Source organism: Saccoglossus kowalevskii, chromosome 6 (assembly GCF_978046115.1).
Source record: "Saccoglossus kowalevskii chromosome 6, keSacKowa6.1, whole genome shotgun sequence".
Lineage (NCBI taxonomy): Eukaryota > Metazoa > Hemichordata > Enteropneusta > Harrimaniidae > Saccoglossus > Saccoglossus kowalevskii.
In genome coordinates, this window is record NC_140646.1 from 39,006,325 (window position 1) to 39,025,295 (window position 18,971).

At 37.7% G+C, this 18,971-nt stretch overlaps 1 protein-coding gene across 1 annotated transcript; it reads right to left on the bottom strand.

Moving 5' to 3' along the window:
• Positions 1 to 11,160: 11,160 nt before the first annotated feature.
• LOC100377643 (uncharacterized) lies at positions 11,161 to 18,426 on the bottom strand. Its single transcript, XM_002739494.4, has 4 exons — positions 18,278 to 18,426; positions 16,184 to 16,597; positions 13,369 to 13,488; positions 11,161 to 12,262 (listed from the first exon to the last, which is right to left on the bottom strand). Exons 1-4 carry the CDS (start codon positions 18,393 to 18,395, stop codon positions 11,871 to 11,873), a joined length of 1,044 nt encoding a protein of 347 aa, XP_002739540.1. The 5' UTR covers positions 18,396 to 18,426; the 3' UTR covers positions 11,161 to 11,870.
• Between the last annotated feature and the right edge of the window lie 545 nt (positions 18,427 to 18,971).

The window sequence follows — 18,971 nt, forward strand, 5'->3', positions numbered from 1 at the left end:
GAGATTATTTATGCAGAATGACGCCAGCCACGTATAACACATTGTATGGAGTGGACAGGTGAGATTATTTATGCAGAATGACGCCAACCACGTATAACACATTGTATGGAGTGGACAGGTGAGATTATTTATGCAGAATGACGCCAACCACGTATAACACATTGTATGGAGTGGACAGGTGAGATTATTTATGCAGAATGACGCCAACCACGTATAACACATTGTATGGAGTGGACAGGTGAGATTATTTATGCAGAATGACGCCAACCACGTATAACACATTGTATGGAGTGGACAGGTGAGATTATTTATGCAGAATGACGCCAACCACGTATAACACATTGTATGGAGTGGACAGGTGAGATTATTTATGCAGAATCACGCCAACCACATACAACACATTGTATGGAGTGGACAGGTGAGATTATTTATGCAGAATGATGCCAACCACATATAACACATTGTATGGAGTGGACAGGTGAGATTATTTATGCAGAATGACGCCAACCACGTATAACACATTGTATGGAGTGGACAGGTGAGATTATTTATGCAGAATGACGCCAACCACGTATAACACATTGTATGGAGTGGACAGGTGAGATTATTTATGCAGAATCACGCCAACCACATATAACACATTGTATGGAGTGGACAGGTGAGATTATTTATGCAGAATGACGCCAACCACGTATAACACATTGTATGGAGTGGACAGGTGAGATTATTTATGCAGAATGACGCCAACCATATACAACACATTGTATGGAGTGGACAGGTGAGATTATTTATGCAGAATGACGCCAACCACGTATAACACATTGTATGGAGTGGACAGGTGAGATTATTTATGCAGAATGACGCCAACCACGTATAACACATTGTATGGAGTGGACAGGTGAGATTATTTATGCAGAATGACGCCAACCACGTATAACACATTGTATGGAGTGGACAGGTGAGATTATTTATGCAGAATGACGCCAACCACGTATAACACATTGTATGGAGTGGACAGGTGAGATTATGTATGCAGAATGACGCCAACCACATATAACACATTGTATGGAGTGGACAGGTGAGATTATTTATGCAGAATGACGCCAACCACATATAACACATTGTATGGAGTGGACAGGTGAGATTATTTATGCAGAATGACGCCAACCACATATAACACATTGTATGGAGTGGACAGGTGAGATTATTTATGCAGAATGACGCCAACCACATATAACACATTGTATGGAGTGGACAGGTGAGATTATTTATGCAGAATGACGCCAACCACGTATAACACATTGTATGTAGTGGACAGGTGAGATTATTTATGCAGAATGACGCCAACCATATACAACACATTGTATGGAGTGGACAGGTGAGATTATTTATGCAGAATGACGCCAACCACGTATAACACATTGTATGGAGTGGACAGGTGAGATTATTTATGCAGAATGACGCCAACCATGTATAACACATTGCAGACCATTCACATATTTATAGCATAATAGTATGTCAGATAAACTATGAATTAAGTTACCATAGTGATAGCAAATAATGTCAGGTCATCATTCTCCCTGAACACTAGCCTGGCACACACTCATGTTTGCCGCTCAAGGATGTAGTAGAGGTTTTCAGGAAGTACAATTCACACTTATTTTTTTTATAGAAAACGTGTTTAAATCATATCAAACGGTATACTTCATAAATGGTAATAATTTACACTAATTAATAGCCGATGTTATGAGTACTGTGTAAAAAACAAAATGAATAATACATTTTTTTTCTGAAAATGTAGAATAAAACATGAGTAACAAAATAGTCACATTGATTTGATGTATTTTTTTTCTTTAAATATATATTTTTGCATTTTCAGCAGAATATTTTGTTCGTTTTTACATTCAAATTGTGAAATATTTAGTATGATTACGTAAATTTAACAAAAGTCACCGTCCAAGTATTATTCACATATACTACATCTACAATGTACGAAAAAAGTAAAATACAAGAATAGCCGAATTGATGCATTGATGTTTGAAATGGTTAAAAATCATCTGTGATCGATGTTTTGACATCACAGTAAATATTATATGATTGGTAAGCATTCACAGATGTTCTAAAATTACTTCATACTTGATAGAGTGTTTTATTAATTATTTAAAAAACAGGAGAATATGCAAATTTAGTCATCACAACAATATGGATTGTTAATTAATTTAAACCACTGTTTTAAGTATTTTCCATTTATGATAAGGCTCTGAAATATTTGTAGACTATAGAGTGAGTGGTTGTGATGATTTAGGAATCACTTTAACGCTCATGTGACAATTTAAATAACTTCAGTGTACGTATCAATTTATTGTTACTAACGCATGTAAAATATCGGCCATCATCAAGCGTTCGTGTGTTAGTGTATTTGATCCGTACTGGTCCCAGGACAAGAAAATAATAAAAATGAGCTGATTGGTGATCCGCCGGGAGACGCAAATCATTGTCAAATGTTGTCTCCTTACTAGACTGCAGGTGGGACCAGCTTATCAAGTTTGAACAAAACCGGTCCAGACAAAAAAAATACAGAAAAGTTAATACGTACAAGCCGGTAGACTGAAATGCTATGTTAGGGCCACTACTAAACTACGATTCGCGATTTACAATTTCAGATTTTAAAATAAATTGCAAAGGCAGAGGCATGGCACAGGTTACCATGCATTACCCATTCTATGATCCAAAGCTACACAAACTTCGAGTAAATATTAATAAATCGCAAATCGCGGTTTATAGGTGAACCTCTGCTAGGCCTGACATTGGACAGACTTCAGAAAATTGCTTAATGAACTTGCTTGTTAGACTGAAATACTCGATGGACTCAATCAACTCCACGACTCGGTAAAGTTGAATGCTTTTTGGAATTGAACATTTCAACGCTTGACGAACTAAGAGTTGAAATATTGTGTGATTCAGAAATTTTGTATTATGGTAATTTGGTAAGGGACGACGTCAAAAGATCGATGTCGAATAAAAACTTATTTGCTTTAGTTTGGGGGTGGAGGGTTTGACCTCAAAAAGTTTCCATCCTACAAAAACGATTTTATTTTTTAATGAAGTCCAAAAAAATCTTGTAGTTCATTTTTTTTCTATCCAGTCATGAACAAAAATAACAGAAAATGAAAAAAAACACATCCAAGACGAGAAAATGGTTTGGTCCAAGTGTAAATATGTGCGTCAAATGAGGCATGGGCCTAGAACATGCCCAGAACCCAGAAAAGTAGTTTGCGCATGCGTATATTCCCCTCTTGAACGGCTGAAGGTTGCTGGGTTTTTGGGCGTGAGTTGGTACGACGACAAGATCAATATTTATCAATTAAGTTTCAAATAATGCACAGTGACAACCCAGTGGAAGCACTGGCCTCAACTCAAAAACTAAATAGTAACTTTGGGCACATACTAAAGTCACAGCCATAGAGGGACTTTGTTCAAGCAATGTTGAATGAGTTATGGTTGTTTTTTTTACTCAGAGACTTGTTTTGTGCGAAGCTACCGCCACAAATTCAGGTTTATAGGTGTTACCATAGCAACGGTATGACAGGATTTTTTCCACCAAATTTTCCACCTGCAGGTTTGATCTACCTGTCAAGTTTGAACAAAATCACCAAAAAGTTAAAAAGCGTTTCTCTGAGGAAAATGTTACCTCAACCAGGTCAAATTTCTTGACAAGGATGAAAGATATCAAAAACCCAAATACTAAAATTGGGCATGCACTCGAGCAGAATAGAATGAGACGTGTCAGATTTACCGAATGTTGCCATGACAACGGCGAGTCAAGATTTGTTTTCAAGTGTGACCTGCCTGTTAAATTTGAACGTAATTGGCCCAACCAAAAAAAACCAGAAGCGTGGGCAGACAGACATGTGGACGGACGTAGTGTTTATAAAGGCTATCCTAGCTGAGAGCGGATCGTCAAAAATAATAATAAATGAAAACAAGCCAGTAGGCTGGTTGGCGATCCGCTCCGCTCAAAAACAAGCACCATCTTTTTGGCTGTTTCCATGGTGTGACATAAACGTGCAGCTAACGTCGGTTTATAACTAATACGAAGTTCGCAAACACCATTCAGGCTTTAGAAGTCACTAAGTTTATTACTAGAACCACATTCACTCTCCTCGTAGAGTGACTGTGCTAGAACGTATTCTGCTGTTACATTTATTATTTCCAACCGTTTTGCGATAGCATTTTCTAGAATGAAGCGTTTCCTGTAAATGCTGGAAAGCGAAATAATGAAATAACGAGATGGTAAATATTTACCTAAAGTACAGTGTGTTGACCTTCATAATAATATACTTCATAATGCAAAACATTAGTCACGGTGAGTTATTTAAATATACGACTCCTAATCGAAAAATATGACCACAGTCCAGAATTTCAGACGGATATTAAGAAACCTAAGAGCATATCAGAAGCATTTACTCTAAAATATAAAAAAAGAACTGCAGTCAAAAGTCAAGAATGCCAGCAAATAAAGGACTCTGTCCCACAATCCTTTGTGCGCGTTATTACGGACACGCGCAAAAAACTGTACCACGCTTGTCAAATCTGGGTCAAATATACAGTACGCTACTATCTTGCCACAGTGGAGTGTTCGGTGACGGGGACATCCCAGTTGTCCGAAGGTTCACGAGACCGAAGGTTCACAAGACCGAAGGTTCACAAGTCCGAAGGTTCACGAGACCGAAAATAGATAATGCGATTATTTAAGGGGTCTACCATTAGAAATTCTGTGGGAGATGATGGCAGAGAATCTGCGCAAAAAATGTTTTCGATTTGCGCAGCGCTGAGCCCCAAATTTTCTTCTGCGCGGATTTATGTAATTCTTTCTGTGTGTTTTTTTTCAGTTTGGATTTTCTGCAGAATTGTTTTCTGTGCAGGATTTGTTTTCCATTTTTGCCATGATGTGAGGTTGTTATAAAGGTATCTTGGAACCATCGTATATATTTGTATGAGTTAACATAACTATATATACAATAAATATAACAAACTTTTATTTGTTTATTATGAGTTTTCACAAGCAAATTATTTGGAAATAATGGTACAATTATCGTAGAACTTATATACATTTATATATAATAAATACACGTATATTACATTGATTCTAAATAATTAGAATTTATACCGCTCCTCGGTGTATCAAAAAAGCCAAAATAATAGGTTGTATTTGAAATTTGTCACCTTCAAATTTACACAGAAATATTGTTGGTAATAGCAGTAAAGCATTGCTCGTTCGTATATGTCGTTATCCTGTGCTATATCGCGTAGTATACGCGCCGGGCGATGTTCTTGGAGAAAATTGTGATTAAAAACATCCAGTACGGCTGTAAGTGAGTACGTGCAGGGCCGCTTATGCATCATGTATAAGATAAAGACTGAATAGAAGGGCTTTTCTGGAATATAAAGTTCGAACCAAAAATAAAATGGCCGCAGGCCGAAACATTTTATTGCGGGAAGGACTTTTATCTCAGAAAGCCCGTGTACGAGGTCTTTTTCATACTTAAAACTGAGCAAACTAAGGGATTCGCCTAAAATACGTAGCTAGAAAAACGCTACTATATTTATCTCATGAATTTTCAAATGTTGGGTGTTATAGAAATGCCATAACAAAAGGAAGCATTTTATCGAATTCGTGCATAGCTGATCAGTTAAGTGGACAGTATTGCGAATCAATATCCTGAGTTCGAACCATGGTTGTGGCATTTGTGATAGTAAAAGTGAAGTGTTTTGGGGGTAAAGACGGTTCCTATAAAATGTCCCAGGTCTTGATAAATAAAGTCCTAGAATGTTTATATACCACATGTATCATAACATGTCTGTGCTGCGGTAATTTGTAATAACGACGCGTTTTGTAATAATTTTGACGCATTTCGTAATAAAAAACGTATTTTGTAATACCTTTCGATGCGTTTTGTAATAATAAAAGTCTATGCGTTTTGTAATCACCGTCTACGCATTTTGTAATAACATCGTTATGCATTTTGTAATACAAAAAGTCTACGCATTTTGTAATACTAGTAACATCGTTATGCGTTTTGTAATACAAAAAGTCTACGCATTTTTTAATAACATCGTTATGCATTTTATGCAATAAACAGCCGTTAAATAAAATATGCTTGCATCAAGTTAATGTAAATTCGACAAATATGTGTACTTTTCTTTCTCGCGTATTTTTAAAACAATCATATAGGTGAGAATATTTTTTATATAATCTTACCTTTGATTAACTACTTTGTCAGCATCAGTAGGAGTGACGGCTAAGTATAAATCTAAACCTGTTTTTAACAGCTATCTTTACCATGTGCATTTGACCAATGCGGGGTGATATGTTACCACATTCAGCGGCTACGTTTCGGTTGAAAAGAAACAAGTTAAACTAGTATTTGCGTAAAATACCACCATAAATGAAGCAAGGTGACAATATTTCTGACGTCGACCTTTCAATATGTCACCTGATGTGTGTAAGATCGCATGCTACGAATTGATGGGCCAATTAAAAGTAGTCCATGAGTATTCAATCATTTTTTACATGCGACTGTCTATTTAAATAAGCATGATTCATACATTTGTGTTACAATTTGGTTATTTTCAACCAAAACGTAGCCGCTGAATGTGGTAACTTATCACTCCGCATTGGTCAAATGCACATGGTAAAGATAACTGACAAAAACAGGTTCAGATTTATACTTAGCCGCCACTCCTACTGATGCTGACAAAATAGTTATTCAAAGGTAAATTCAAAATCGCTGTAGAATACCGATTGACCAATCCGGGGATAGTATAGTTCAGTCTTCATAAATAGAGTCATGAGTCACGTCGAGTCAGCCAATCACCCTCCGAATGCATTTCAAATTAAGTGGGCGTGCATGATTGAAGTATGCGTGCGCATCGGTGGGCATTGCTCTGGGCCAATCACAACTACCCATTAGGATTTGAATGAAAACAAGACACCAATGTTTATAAATACTTACAAACGCGTTTAAACATAAACTGTAGCTCATTGCAACAGATAGTAATTAGTGTTTACTTAATTAATAAAGAAACATTTAATTTGTTCATACTGAACATTGCTCTATAGTTGGTAATATAATATTACCGAGCTAAATGCAGATGGTTATATAATACACTCTGGGGTTATGGTAGATTTGCCTCCAATTTGTTTTATATTTCACGTAAAGTTGAGCAAAATAATTTTTTCGGCACGGGTTTCTGCAGATTTTTCTTAACTTGTTTATATGTCAAATCATCATTAGTTCCCAAACCTCATATGACAAAAGTATTTATGTATGACTCAAGTTCTTCCCACTTGACGTTTCGCTCACCATAATTATATTCGACCTATCCCGACTTTGTGAAATATATTTAGAAAATATTTCCATTATCAAACATAAAAAACGCCACAATTAAAGAAATGGACAGATTTGGATAGAATACTAAAAATAAAAATCAGCTAGACAAATTTAAGTATAACGACTTGCATAAAATGCACCTATTACTAATAAATACGCCTGTAGATTGTGCGTGTTTCATCATGCTATTTTGTAATGTTAACACTCTTAACATCAATAAAACTCGAAAAGGTCATTGAAAAATTAAATTAAAGAGGCAATATGGATAACTGTGAGCATTGTTTAGCATTTTAAATAATCTTCCTTTCATTATGCATTCCTCAAGATATCAATATTATATGGCTCATCGTGAAATAACAGTGCACTTTGTGTAGCGATCTTAGAAGTATTCCGAGACGTTCGCGGAAAAAGGCAAAACATTTAGTGCGCCTGTGCTAAAGGAATTACCTATATGTATAGGTAAATCAAATTAGATTGAGTGTCGCATTCTGGAGATATGTATGCGAATAACGTGATGTCCAGCATTTTCAAAAATCACAAACGAGTAAAGATGTGGACTATCGATATTCTCGACAAATAAAACGAACATTTCACGCTTCACCAGAGGACATAGAGTCACAAATGTTAAACTTGAGATAAATATAGCAAATATATAATAATGTATGCATTAACGACGGGCCGATATCTCGTTATCCGCACACATTCAGAATGACAAACATCACTCATATAACTCAGTATATGCTGCTTAAAAACTCTGCAAACTTTAAAGTGGGTGTCTTTAAAACGAAGACCGAAGATGGAAGACCCCCTCCCCCTAAATCGCGACATTATACACACAACTGAGGTCTAGGTTTAAAGGGAAATTGGGATTTTACACACACAAATGTCTCAATATATATTACGAACTAATTCATGTGTGTAAAATCGAGATTTCCGTTTAGGTCTTCGTTTTACAGATTGGGTGGGGTAATCTTTAGAACGAAGACCCTGTGATAACTCGCTAATATGAACCATTTTTCGTAGAGTTTATTTTAATTAGTGCGTAGTTGGTAGATACGGACATAACAGTACTAATATATTCATATTGGCGGCATTCATGGTGTAAAATCGAGATTTCTTTTTAGGTCTTTGTGTTGATAGATACGTAGATAGCAATACTAAAACATGTTTCTTTGGAGACTTTTGTGTGCGTAAAATTCCAATTTCCCTTTGAACCTCGACTTCAGTTGTGTATAAAGTCGCGATTTAGGGGGGGGGGGTCTTCGATCTTTGTTTTAAAGACACCCTCTTTAAAGTATTTCAAACAAAAAATAAACGTAACAAAATAGATGGAATGTTCTAGACGATATTTATCCATCGAAAAAAAAAATTATAGGCAGTTACGTTGCAGTTGGGGTGGTGAGCTGCCACATGCATCGTTCTAAATATATAGGAGTTTATATTCTAGACGATTTTTAATCGCTCGAAAAGAGTTTAAACTGCATGTGTTGTGTTTATCCATGAATGTGAATAACGTCCCTGGTTTATCTTTATTAGCTTATATAGTTTAGACGTCAAAGGTAATGTACGTAGTGAGGCTACACAGTCGATACGAAGACACATTTTCGCACCTGACTCCAATGTCTATGATTTTTTTTTTCGAATGTTCGGTCTCGTGGACCTTCGGTCTCGTGAACCTTCGGTCTCGTGAACCTTCGGCCTCGTGGACCTTCGGACTACTGGGCTGTAGCCTTCGGTGACTATTGAATTAGCCCGTGATTCATATTTTATGTGTATTAATTTATTCATCAATTTTCGTGACTGACAGTACCACAGGCGCTCGGAACGTTTCTTGGCTAATAAAAAAATGACCTAAAGTGTGATCGGCATAGTTAGTCAGTCGCCGGTACATTCCCCTACTACTCATATTATATTATATTAGGTCATTTTTTATTAGCCAAGAAACATTCCGAGCGCCTGTGGACAGTACTGCCCAAATTTTAGTCAAAAAAACGCAACTGGTGAAACGGAAGAGCATTGCCAGGCGATGGACGCGGGGCTCTTTGGCGACGACCGCATAGAGGTCAAAATACGCGTTCTATTTTTACGCGTTAAATATGGCTCTTCCATTTCGCCCCCTCCGGAATGTTCTACTTTCACAGCCTAATCGCAGGTTTTTCGAAAAACGTCGAAAAAACACAAGAATTAGTAGAAATGTTCCTGTTTTGGGCGGATTATTGATGGAGAATAATGTCTTTATTACAAAAATGCTGAAAAACCGTGAGTTGTTGCCTTAGTTATTTTTTTATTGGCGAAAAACTGCGAACTCGGCAAATTTGGTTGCACAACTTCCCTTTATCATATACACCCAGCGACACCGATAAAACTGGTAGGAGGTAATACATTTGGGGCGAAAGTATTCAAAAATCAGTTTTTGGATGTTGCAATGGCAATGGTGGGCCAGGATTGTTTTCCAATTAGTGACGGCACGACCTACCTGTGAAGTATGAACAAAACCGGCCGAGCCGAAACAATCACAGAGGAGTTAAAAGCCGTTGCTGGTGAAAAGTTACCCCAACTTTAGGGTCAAATTTCTCGGTAATGAAAACAGATATCAAAAATTCAAATAGTAACTTTGTGCCCACACTCAAGCTGAGTAGAATGAGCTATGTCTGAAGTGTTTTATCCCAAATTTGTAGGAGGAGATACATTTGGCGCGAAGCTATTCAAAAATCAGTTTTTTGGCTGTTGCTATGGCAATGGTGGGCCAAAATTTTTTTCAGATTTTTCCTTATAACTAGGGTGAAGGTGTGACCTACCTGCCAAGTTTGAAAGAAATCGGCCAAGCCAAAAAAATCACAGAAGAAATCATACGTGAAAACACTGGAAATGTACACACACAGACACACAAAACGACAAAAGTGATTATAAGGGCAATCCTAGCGGAGCGGATCGCCAATGATTAGTTGAGTTTGTAAGAAAACTTACCACATCGGCGTCTCGAGGAACTACAATGAATATACGCACACAACTCAAAGAATATGAGAAAAATTGTATTTATTTTAGAAACTCCCTCGACCAAGATAATATTAAATCTGTACAGCTTTGAATCTCGGTTAAATAAAAAAATATGCACTATTAAACAAATGCACCCGTCTCTGTCACCTGGACACGGCTTAGCCTCGCATCCTATCCCCGACTGCTTTAAGTCCTGCAGTGTACACATTGGGTGGACGGTCCACCTATACAACAACACAACATATAAGGTATGGTAGACACATGTCTAAATATGATATCTATATGTGGGGGCCACTTAAATATATATTATATCTTTTCATAGTTAAATATTACTATTTTAATATTTTGTAATATACTCAATAGTGCTTCTATTGTTAGGATGTGTACAACAAACAAACAAACACACACACATGCACACACACCCACGCACGCACACACGCACGCACGCACGCACACACTGATCACATGTTGGACGACAGACTGTTATACAGCAGTCGGACTAAAGCTGAATACTCTTTTTACTTCGTGATTTACACAAAGTGTACTTGGAATATCAAATTCCAGTTTAGAGCTAAATGTAATTTCGAAATCAAGCAATGGTGTGCTTAAACATGCGTTGCCAATACAATCAAGTAATAATACCATTGAAATTTTATATTCAGAAATATTTCTTTTATAGCTTTTCGTTTTCAGTTTTATCAATTTTGAAGCGTAAAACACTCACTAGTTTAGAAGATTATTGATAACTTGACCAACGAACATCTGGAAGTTGTCGTATATATATATGAATTCTTTTTTTATATTGGACATAAACTACTAGCACAGTGTCCACTGTTCCACAAAGCACCCAAACATTTAACGCGCCTTGACGTTGTTCTGAAACCACTGTCTACTTGCATGAAAACATGGCTTTCAACATATTACGCTGACAAGAATATGCAATAAGTAGAAGCGGGTGGGATAGTATTTCTCAATAGGTTTCGAAAATAAAAGGATAATCACTTTTTAACTTAATCTAAATCAATTAGTGCATGACCAGCGTAAATATTTCCATTTAGAACGCGTTAATAATCTGCGATTTCTAAACAGGCGTTCCTGTGAAAACGCGCACGAGAATGGCTACATCGAAAAACGAAATTGATTCAGTAATGATAGTCATAAGGACTGACTCAAATACATTGCAATCAATTAAACTAAGCGTTCGCAAGCGAAGCTAACACATGAGAATAGTATGTGCAAAAAATATGATAACTGGAAGCCACTGTTTTCAATAATAGGCATCATATCGCGGATTGTCCCATCCGTCGTGTCGGTGTCTTGGTTGAACACAGCTTCATCTGTTAGATGGTAATTGTTGTTCACCGCATTCAACAAATCTCTTGTAAGAGATCTGGTTGTATTCCCCGCTCAGCTGAAGCAGCAAAAACAGTGAACGAATGAATAAGTATACTCCTCCTAAATAAGTGCGCTTATTGAATGCTACGCGTTTGGCGGTAACGCTACCATTGTCTGGTGGTGTCCTGCGTGGTAGGTGACTGAATTGTTGCCAAAGTAACCATCTTCTGAGGACGCGTATCCAGACGTCACCTGCGATGGACCGTATCTAGATGACGGGGGAGCAATGTAACCACCAGAACGACCATTATGGTGCATCTGTGTCGCGTAACCTGGACCGTGTGCAGCACCGTTCATGTTGTTATTGTACTGACACTGATTGTTTCTGGAACGTCGATTGGCGCTTCGACAGCAACAATAGACGATAACGGCGATGGCCACAATTAGGACTACTGCAAATGCTACAACAACACCGAATATAGTTCCCATCCACGTCAACCACGTAAACGACGAATAACTGTCATCATTTGGATCATCTGTTGAAATAAGTTTAAAATCTAATTAAATAAATGGCTATAGTTTTGCAGAATTATGTTTAACTTCTCTCTATTCTACTATCTGCACGGCATCTACGTGTGTGTGAAAACAACACCATGCCATGCCATGACTTCCAATAGCGGACCCTGACGGCGAATGACAAGTTACGCGATATGACTGGCATATTGCAGTGACAGATAAGTCATGTGCTCTGATGGAAAGAGACAGTGCATATTATAGTTAGCCAACAGACACCTATGGCGACGCTTCTGGCTATGCAGTACGTTTAATTGAATAGTATCTATAATTAAGCTTTACAAGAAAGTTTAATTCGATGAGTAAAACGTACAATACATAATGTCTCATAGATTGTGATTATGTGTCCATCATCAGTGTTACGCCATCCAATGATATATCGGATTGAGAATAACATTAATTAATTCCTCATTCATCCATTTATATTTATATAAATATATGATGTATATATCTATATATATTTATTTATTCAATCTGGGAGATTCTGAAAAATTGGCAAGCATAGAGAAAATAAAACCAACGTAATCTTTGTTGTGACCATCACAAAAACGCTCATCTTAAATCACATACTGTAAAAGGGTTAATTATTCACTGGGTTTTAATTTTACTTATTTCGCTGACTGGAAAATGCGTGAAATCAGTGAAATTTAAACCCAGTGAAAATTAGTCATTTTACAGTAATCTTTTCATGATGTACAAATCAATTTTGTCATATAATTCTAACTCTCCTCAACTGATTTTAACTTTTCAGCCTTGTGTCGTTTTTGCTTTCACTGTGATTAATGATGACACATCATCAGAAAAAGTTCAATGAACTTGTCACTACTTGCACAATCATATTATCACCCTCGTTTTCCGGGGATGAGTCAGGAGAAATGTGAACAAATAATTATTATTACTAGTCTTGTTGCTAGCCCAACAACAAAAAAAGTAGTCGTGCTATTTTCGCCTTCAGTAATCCGGAGACGACAGACTGACTGACTATGAATATCGATGTCACATTAGTATAAAAAAGAACAATCTGACTGATATATGTTGTCTATAGACGATGTAGACAAGACAATCTTACCGAAGCAAAGTGCGTACTCTTCGTCACTAGAATCAAGGCAGTTTTCCAGTCCATCACAAACTAAGCTGTTATCAATGCACATCGATCCGTCAGTGCACATGAAACAGTCTGAATCTTCACCTGCAAAGAACAAGAGATAACTAAACGATTACATCAACCCATGTATCGTCCTCTAAACAGTCATACTGTATGTACAATCGTAATCATGTGTTTTGAACAAACAAAAGTAACATTCGTTTGTCAACTGAAATAAAAATTCACAGATCTATCAAATCTTATCTTTCAGGAAGCTGTCTTCCAGTTGCTATTTTTACTGTAATAATACGTGAACTTTTGACTTTCACCCTCGTTCTCAAATAATATCAAACGTTTCCATACTATATTAATATTATAATTATATTATTTGTATAAATAAAAGCTATTATAATCTACTTATTAGCCGACATTATTTTATGATTTGGAAATAATAACTGTTGTTCATTTGATCAATGACAAAGATTGCATGTGTCTATCAGATGTCTAAATTCCAATAGAGACGAACATCATTACAACAAGGAAAATCCAAATTTACTAACTATATTTTGTTTCATGCACGCAAAGCGCTATATTGTCAACCTCTCCATTTGCATTTGAAAATCTATCATAGTAGCCCGGTCAAGGTCAGACAATACCTTGCGCGCAGTTATAAGGATTCCCTTAATGTTGTCTGAAATGTATATCCTGTCAAACGATGGCGTGTGACAATGCCTGCATATTCAATATTATCTTCGCTGTTTTTGACAACTGTGATGACAATTACGATGCATGGTTCTTTTGAAAACAGTTACAAAATGCTTTTTTTTTTTTCATTTCTTATCGAGGAGTGTGTCAGAGGTTTCAAACGTATATGATACGTGTATTTACCAGTGTGGTGACGAGCCGTCATAGTGTTGCATCATGGGGGATGTACATGAGAGAACCAATCACAACAAGCTAGGTCATGTTTTGACATGTTTGATGTGCGCACATTGAAATGTATAGCCCCCACTGCGTATATTGTCTTACATTAATACGTACAAAATAGCAAATGTCCACAATATGTATATCGTTTTAAATATGGAACAGTCGCAATCCAATCTAACTGCCTTCATTGTCTCCAAATCGGAATACAATATTGGAGATATAATTTACAAATCTCTATATATAAATATTGCGTTGCATCTCTTGTCAATTGGGCAAAACATGGATTATCAGATGGCATGTCCTTCAGAAATTACAATATGGCAACATTGGGGCATAGTGGCTAATTGTGTAAATTTGTAATTATCACGGCTACGGCTCTGCTCGTAGGTCAAAATAATATAGAGAATTTGATTCAAAAATATCCTACTAATAACACATTGTAAAGTACATACGACATATTTAGATAGGCGTATATTTAATTTGCCAATTAGGCAGAAACTGGAATCTACTAGTAATGTATGCCTCAAATTAAATCCAAATGTTGCATCTTAGTATGTTATAGACTGGGACATCGAAAACATGGCGAACATAAATTTGTAAAATCCGTTCCAAGAGTTTGTTCATCTTTAAATACTGCTTGACTATAATATAAACCGGTAATAATTAACAGTATTATTTTGCTTGATTTAAAAATAAATAGGACACTCCTCCGCATAATGGGGCGATACTATATATATGTGTGTGTGAACGCGCTCAGCTGGCGGAGATGTCTATTTTTTGTTTAACTGAATAAGGGAAATTATGATAAATTAATGAAGAGTGGCTAGAGCATGCGAGGTCGGCGATCAGAGACATGCGTGACTTCAATTGAATGTCAGTCTCGTGACATAGCCGACCGGTTTTCAATTCACTGCGACATCTGCCGTCAAACACTGTGCACTTTTCCCCAGTGCATGTCGCTTTATATTAGAACGCATTGCCAAGCAATATAATAACCGCAATTGGTTGCCGGCGTAGCGGTACTCAACGATCTTCGCTACCCGGTGGCGAATGGCCCAAATCAAACAAAGTACCACCCATAACGCATAAATATGGTACATACAAAAATGTTGACGCAGGAATTCCTACTTAAAAACTACACATACTGTATATAGCAATACTGGTGTGTTTAACGGTCTCTTGTGGTTGTGTGTTAGATTGGTGCACTGCATGACTCTGGACGTTCTGTTATTGTAACGTTGCTGGACTCCTCAACATGTCGCGGCCTCCATAGTTGAAAAGGAATTGTCGTAACTGGTTCGCAAATTAAAACACGATGAATGGAACACCATTTGAAACTTATTTTATTTGTGCTCATCTGATAACAAGGAGGAGTAATTATTTTGTCATGCATTGACTAAACCGCTTTTATCCATAGATCGCCTAACTGTAGCCATCTTTTCATAAGAAAGCCTCTATTTATTTAGCTATTGTGTTCAGGCATACACCCGGATAATTTGGTCTTTCTTCGACGCTCTCCATGTGTCTTTGAGAATTGAGCGAAGAATGTGTGACAGGCTTTGCACCCCATCGTTACCATTCTAAGCCCTTTGTTAACGTTTTAGCACACCCTTTAGCCAAATGAATGCCAATACATGTTGTGAAAACATGCAAATTGACCACCTTCTCTGTCCCTCTACTATTGTCTGCAATTGAATGCGTGCACTCAGTTCATAGTCTAGATCATAGAGGGACAGTGTCTACATGGTGACACGGTAAGGAAATAAAAATGAATGGATTAGTCTAAGATATAACCACAATTTCAAGAATGAAGCGCCCGTCTTACATAGAGCCAGGGCATATGAAGCGATAAAAATAGATCTAAGAAAATTACCTGTCAGTTCTTCGTCGGGAACAAAAGTAGTGTAAATGAGAGAGAATCCCTGGTTATCGGACACAATGCCGTCGGTGATAAACCGCACCGTAACAATATTTCCCGAGGACACCATTTCGGTATATTGTGGCGGCATACCATTTCCGCATAGTCCATACGGAGTGCCACTGAGAAGCAGACTAGAGAATGTTTTACCATCGTAGACCACCACCTCGTCCTGGTAGCAATTGATAGATTCTGTCAGATCAAACGTCTCGAATCTCACATGAATCCTCTTCCTGTGCTCTGTAGTGATGGTAAGCTTACAGTCTGCGTTGCTGGCATAACCTCCGTAGCCCGCATGCGAGTACACAAGTCCTCCCCTATATCGTATATATTGCCAGCAGTTACCGTTTAAGTCTTCTTGTATATACGCTGCATACAGCAAAGTAAGAAATATGTTAGATGTTGAGGACTACAATCATTACCATAGCAAATTTACAAAACAGTTTCTCTTTCTCAAGTGGTACAAGTATCCGCGGGGCTCGCAATCTATGTAAATTTACGGCGTATCAAGTGCATCCGTACTATTGGAGCAGTTCATTTTGTAATGAATAACCAGTTGGCTCAGATAAATATTTTTAATATTAACAATAACAGGGTGATCACTGGACACGATCATTAGGAGATTTGAAGACATTTAAAATGTCTCTGAATACTAAGAGTGGAATTCGACGTTTGAGTTTGAGCACGCAGCGTAGTCATCATAAAAGCGACAGGCGATGTGACGAAGTGTATTTAGTAAAATAAATACGAGTAAACCTACACGTGACTGTATTCTATTTTGACAATTCCGCAATGTTTGAATATGTTTAGAATGTTATCCTTAGGAGGTGAAATCAGTCACTGGGTATGTATAAACACAACGCCGTATGCAGATGTATAGTTACTGAATGTGTTCATATATTATATTATATTAAATACATTTGAATTTGAATTCATCGGCTATCTACAGATAGTTCACAAAGTGCACGTAATTTATCGCCAACGACGCACAAACCAAATAAAGTCGCGTGCAGACATCATCAATAGAACGTTAAAAGGAAATCCTTACAATTCGACGTTTTAGTCAGAGTATGAACGGTGAATTCAAATTAATTCAAGCGAATCTGAAAAGTGCTGACCCACCCATCGACCGCCCATCCAATTACTAACCAAAAGTGTCAACGTCAATTCACGCTCGGATTCGACACGCGCTTCAATAACCATGGCATTGCAACTCCCTAGCTTCGTTCTACCAACCCATTGGTTTTAAACAAGGACTTCGGTTGATTGACCCGTATAGGCCATGTTTGACCTCGTTTAGCTGTATTAAAAGACGCGGTGCCAAGCTACATATTGACTAACATTATTCGCTGTTATCGATCTACCGTCAATTTATGCTCTAAAACAATCCGGTTTTGCTGCCCGTAATGACTTCCTCCACTCCTCCTCAGCTACAAATTATATTGGACGATAATAAAAAAAACTCAGATAATATTAGTCAAATGAAACCGAAAATCGATTTCACAATTTGAAAGCTGCCATTGGCAATGACATACACCAATCTTATCGTCGTATCTTTTCTCGCCGGTATTATTAACCACAGTGATTAAGAAACACGGTCTAAATAACACGGGTTGGGACGTAAGAAATTCTGCCTGTAAAACGGGACGGTATATGGTCATATCGCTAACTTGCGTATGTACGAGTGTTTGCATTGCAAACAACCAAAGGGGGAATTAGCAGTCAAAGTAAATATTGAATGTAAAGGGGTCGCATTGGATCGTTCAACAATGTTTTGGTAATTGAATATGGCTCCGCCTTCATCTTCAACTAAAGCGTGAAATCGACTATCGACGTCGTCTATACCGGTCACATGTCCATTATGTGTGTGTGTTAACCCATGAGTAAAACGATTTGGCAAGACTTTGAGTAGGGGTAACAGTTAGATGACGAAACAAGACGAATTTATATAGCGATGTTTTAAGCCATGAAAACACATGTGAATGGTATGTTATCATAAGTGGGATGTTGATCAGCTGATTGCTGCTTCCAAAGCGGGTGTGTACTTACTGATATTGAAAGCTGCCGCCGATGGAGTCAGGGCAAAACAGACTTGACACACGAGTAGCAAGGTACCGTATAAGACTGTTCTGTCGTTGGAATTGCTGGCCATCGTGCTGGCCGCCATGATCACTGCTGACTGAGGTACATACTAAACTGTATTCACCGCTTTTACCGAACCGCACAAAAGATGTCATCAATGAATGGCAATTCTATTCCTGTCGTCCACCCCCGCCGGATGCTTATCTGAAAATCTCGCGTGTCCTGTCAATGTAGTAATTGTGCGAACAACACAAGGACAAGAAGCCGGTGACATGCACCGAATACAATCAATGTTCTGACGTTTACGTGCCGCTGAGCTGCCTGTCAAATTGATAATTGAGGGCTGTCTAGGGGGGTGCGACGTAAACGAGCACGGCCCCGCAATTTCATCTCGCCCCCAATGAGAAGGGTGAATAATTGTGTTCTCTGGCCACCGCGACTGCTTACGTAAGTGTGCATGCCGGTCGTGTTTATTACGGCGTCTTACAACAGCTTTTAGGACTCGTACTGAGCCCGAAATCAAGCACAGGGGATATGTTCCAGTGATTGCAATGGAGCGTAAACTTCCCGTTATACTTCAATCTGTAGCAATTTGCTATATTTTGTATACTTAAAATTATAACACGTCTAAAACAGTATTTTGAAGGCTGTCCATGCCAGG

Excerpts from the sequence above, each read along its gene's own strand:
- LOC100377643 (XM_002739494.4), bottom strand. The coding sequence starts at position 18,395 with ATGGCGGCCAGCACGATGGCCAGCAATTCCAACGACAGAACAGTCTTA. Across the intron at positions 16,598-18,277 it reads GGCGGCAGCTTTCAATATCA|CGTATATACAAGAAGACTTA; the intron begins GTAAGTACACAC and ends TGCTGTATGCAG. Across the intron at positions 12,263-13,368 it reads AGAGTACGCACTTTGCTTCG|ATGATCCAAATGATGACAGT; the intron begins GTAAGATTGTCT and ends TTATTTCAACAG.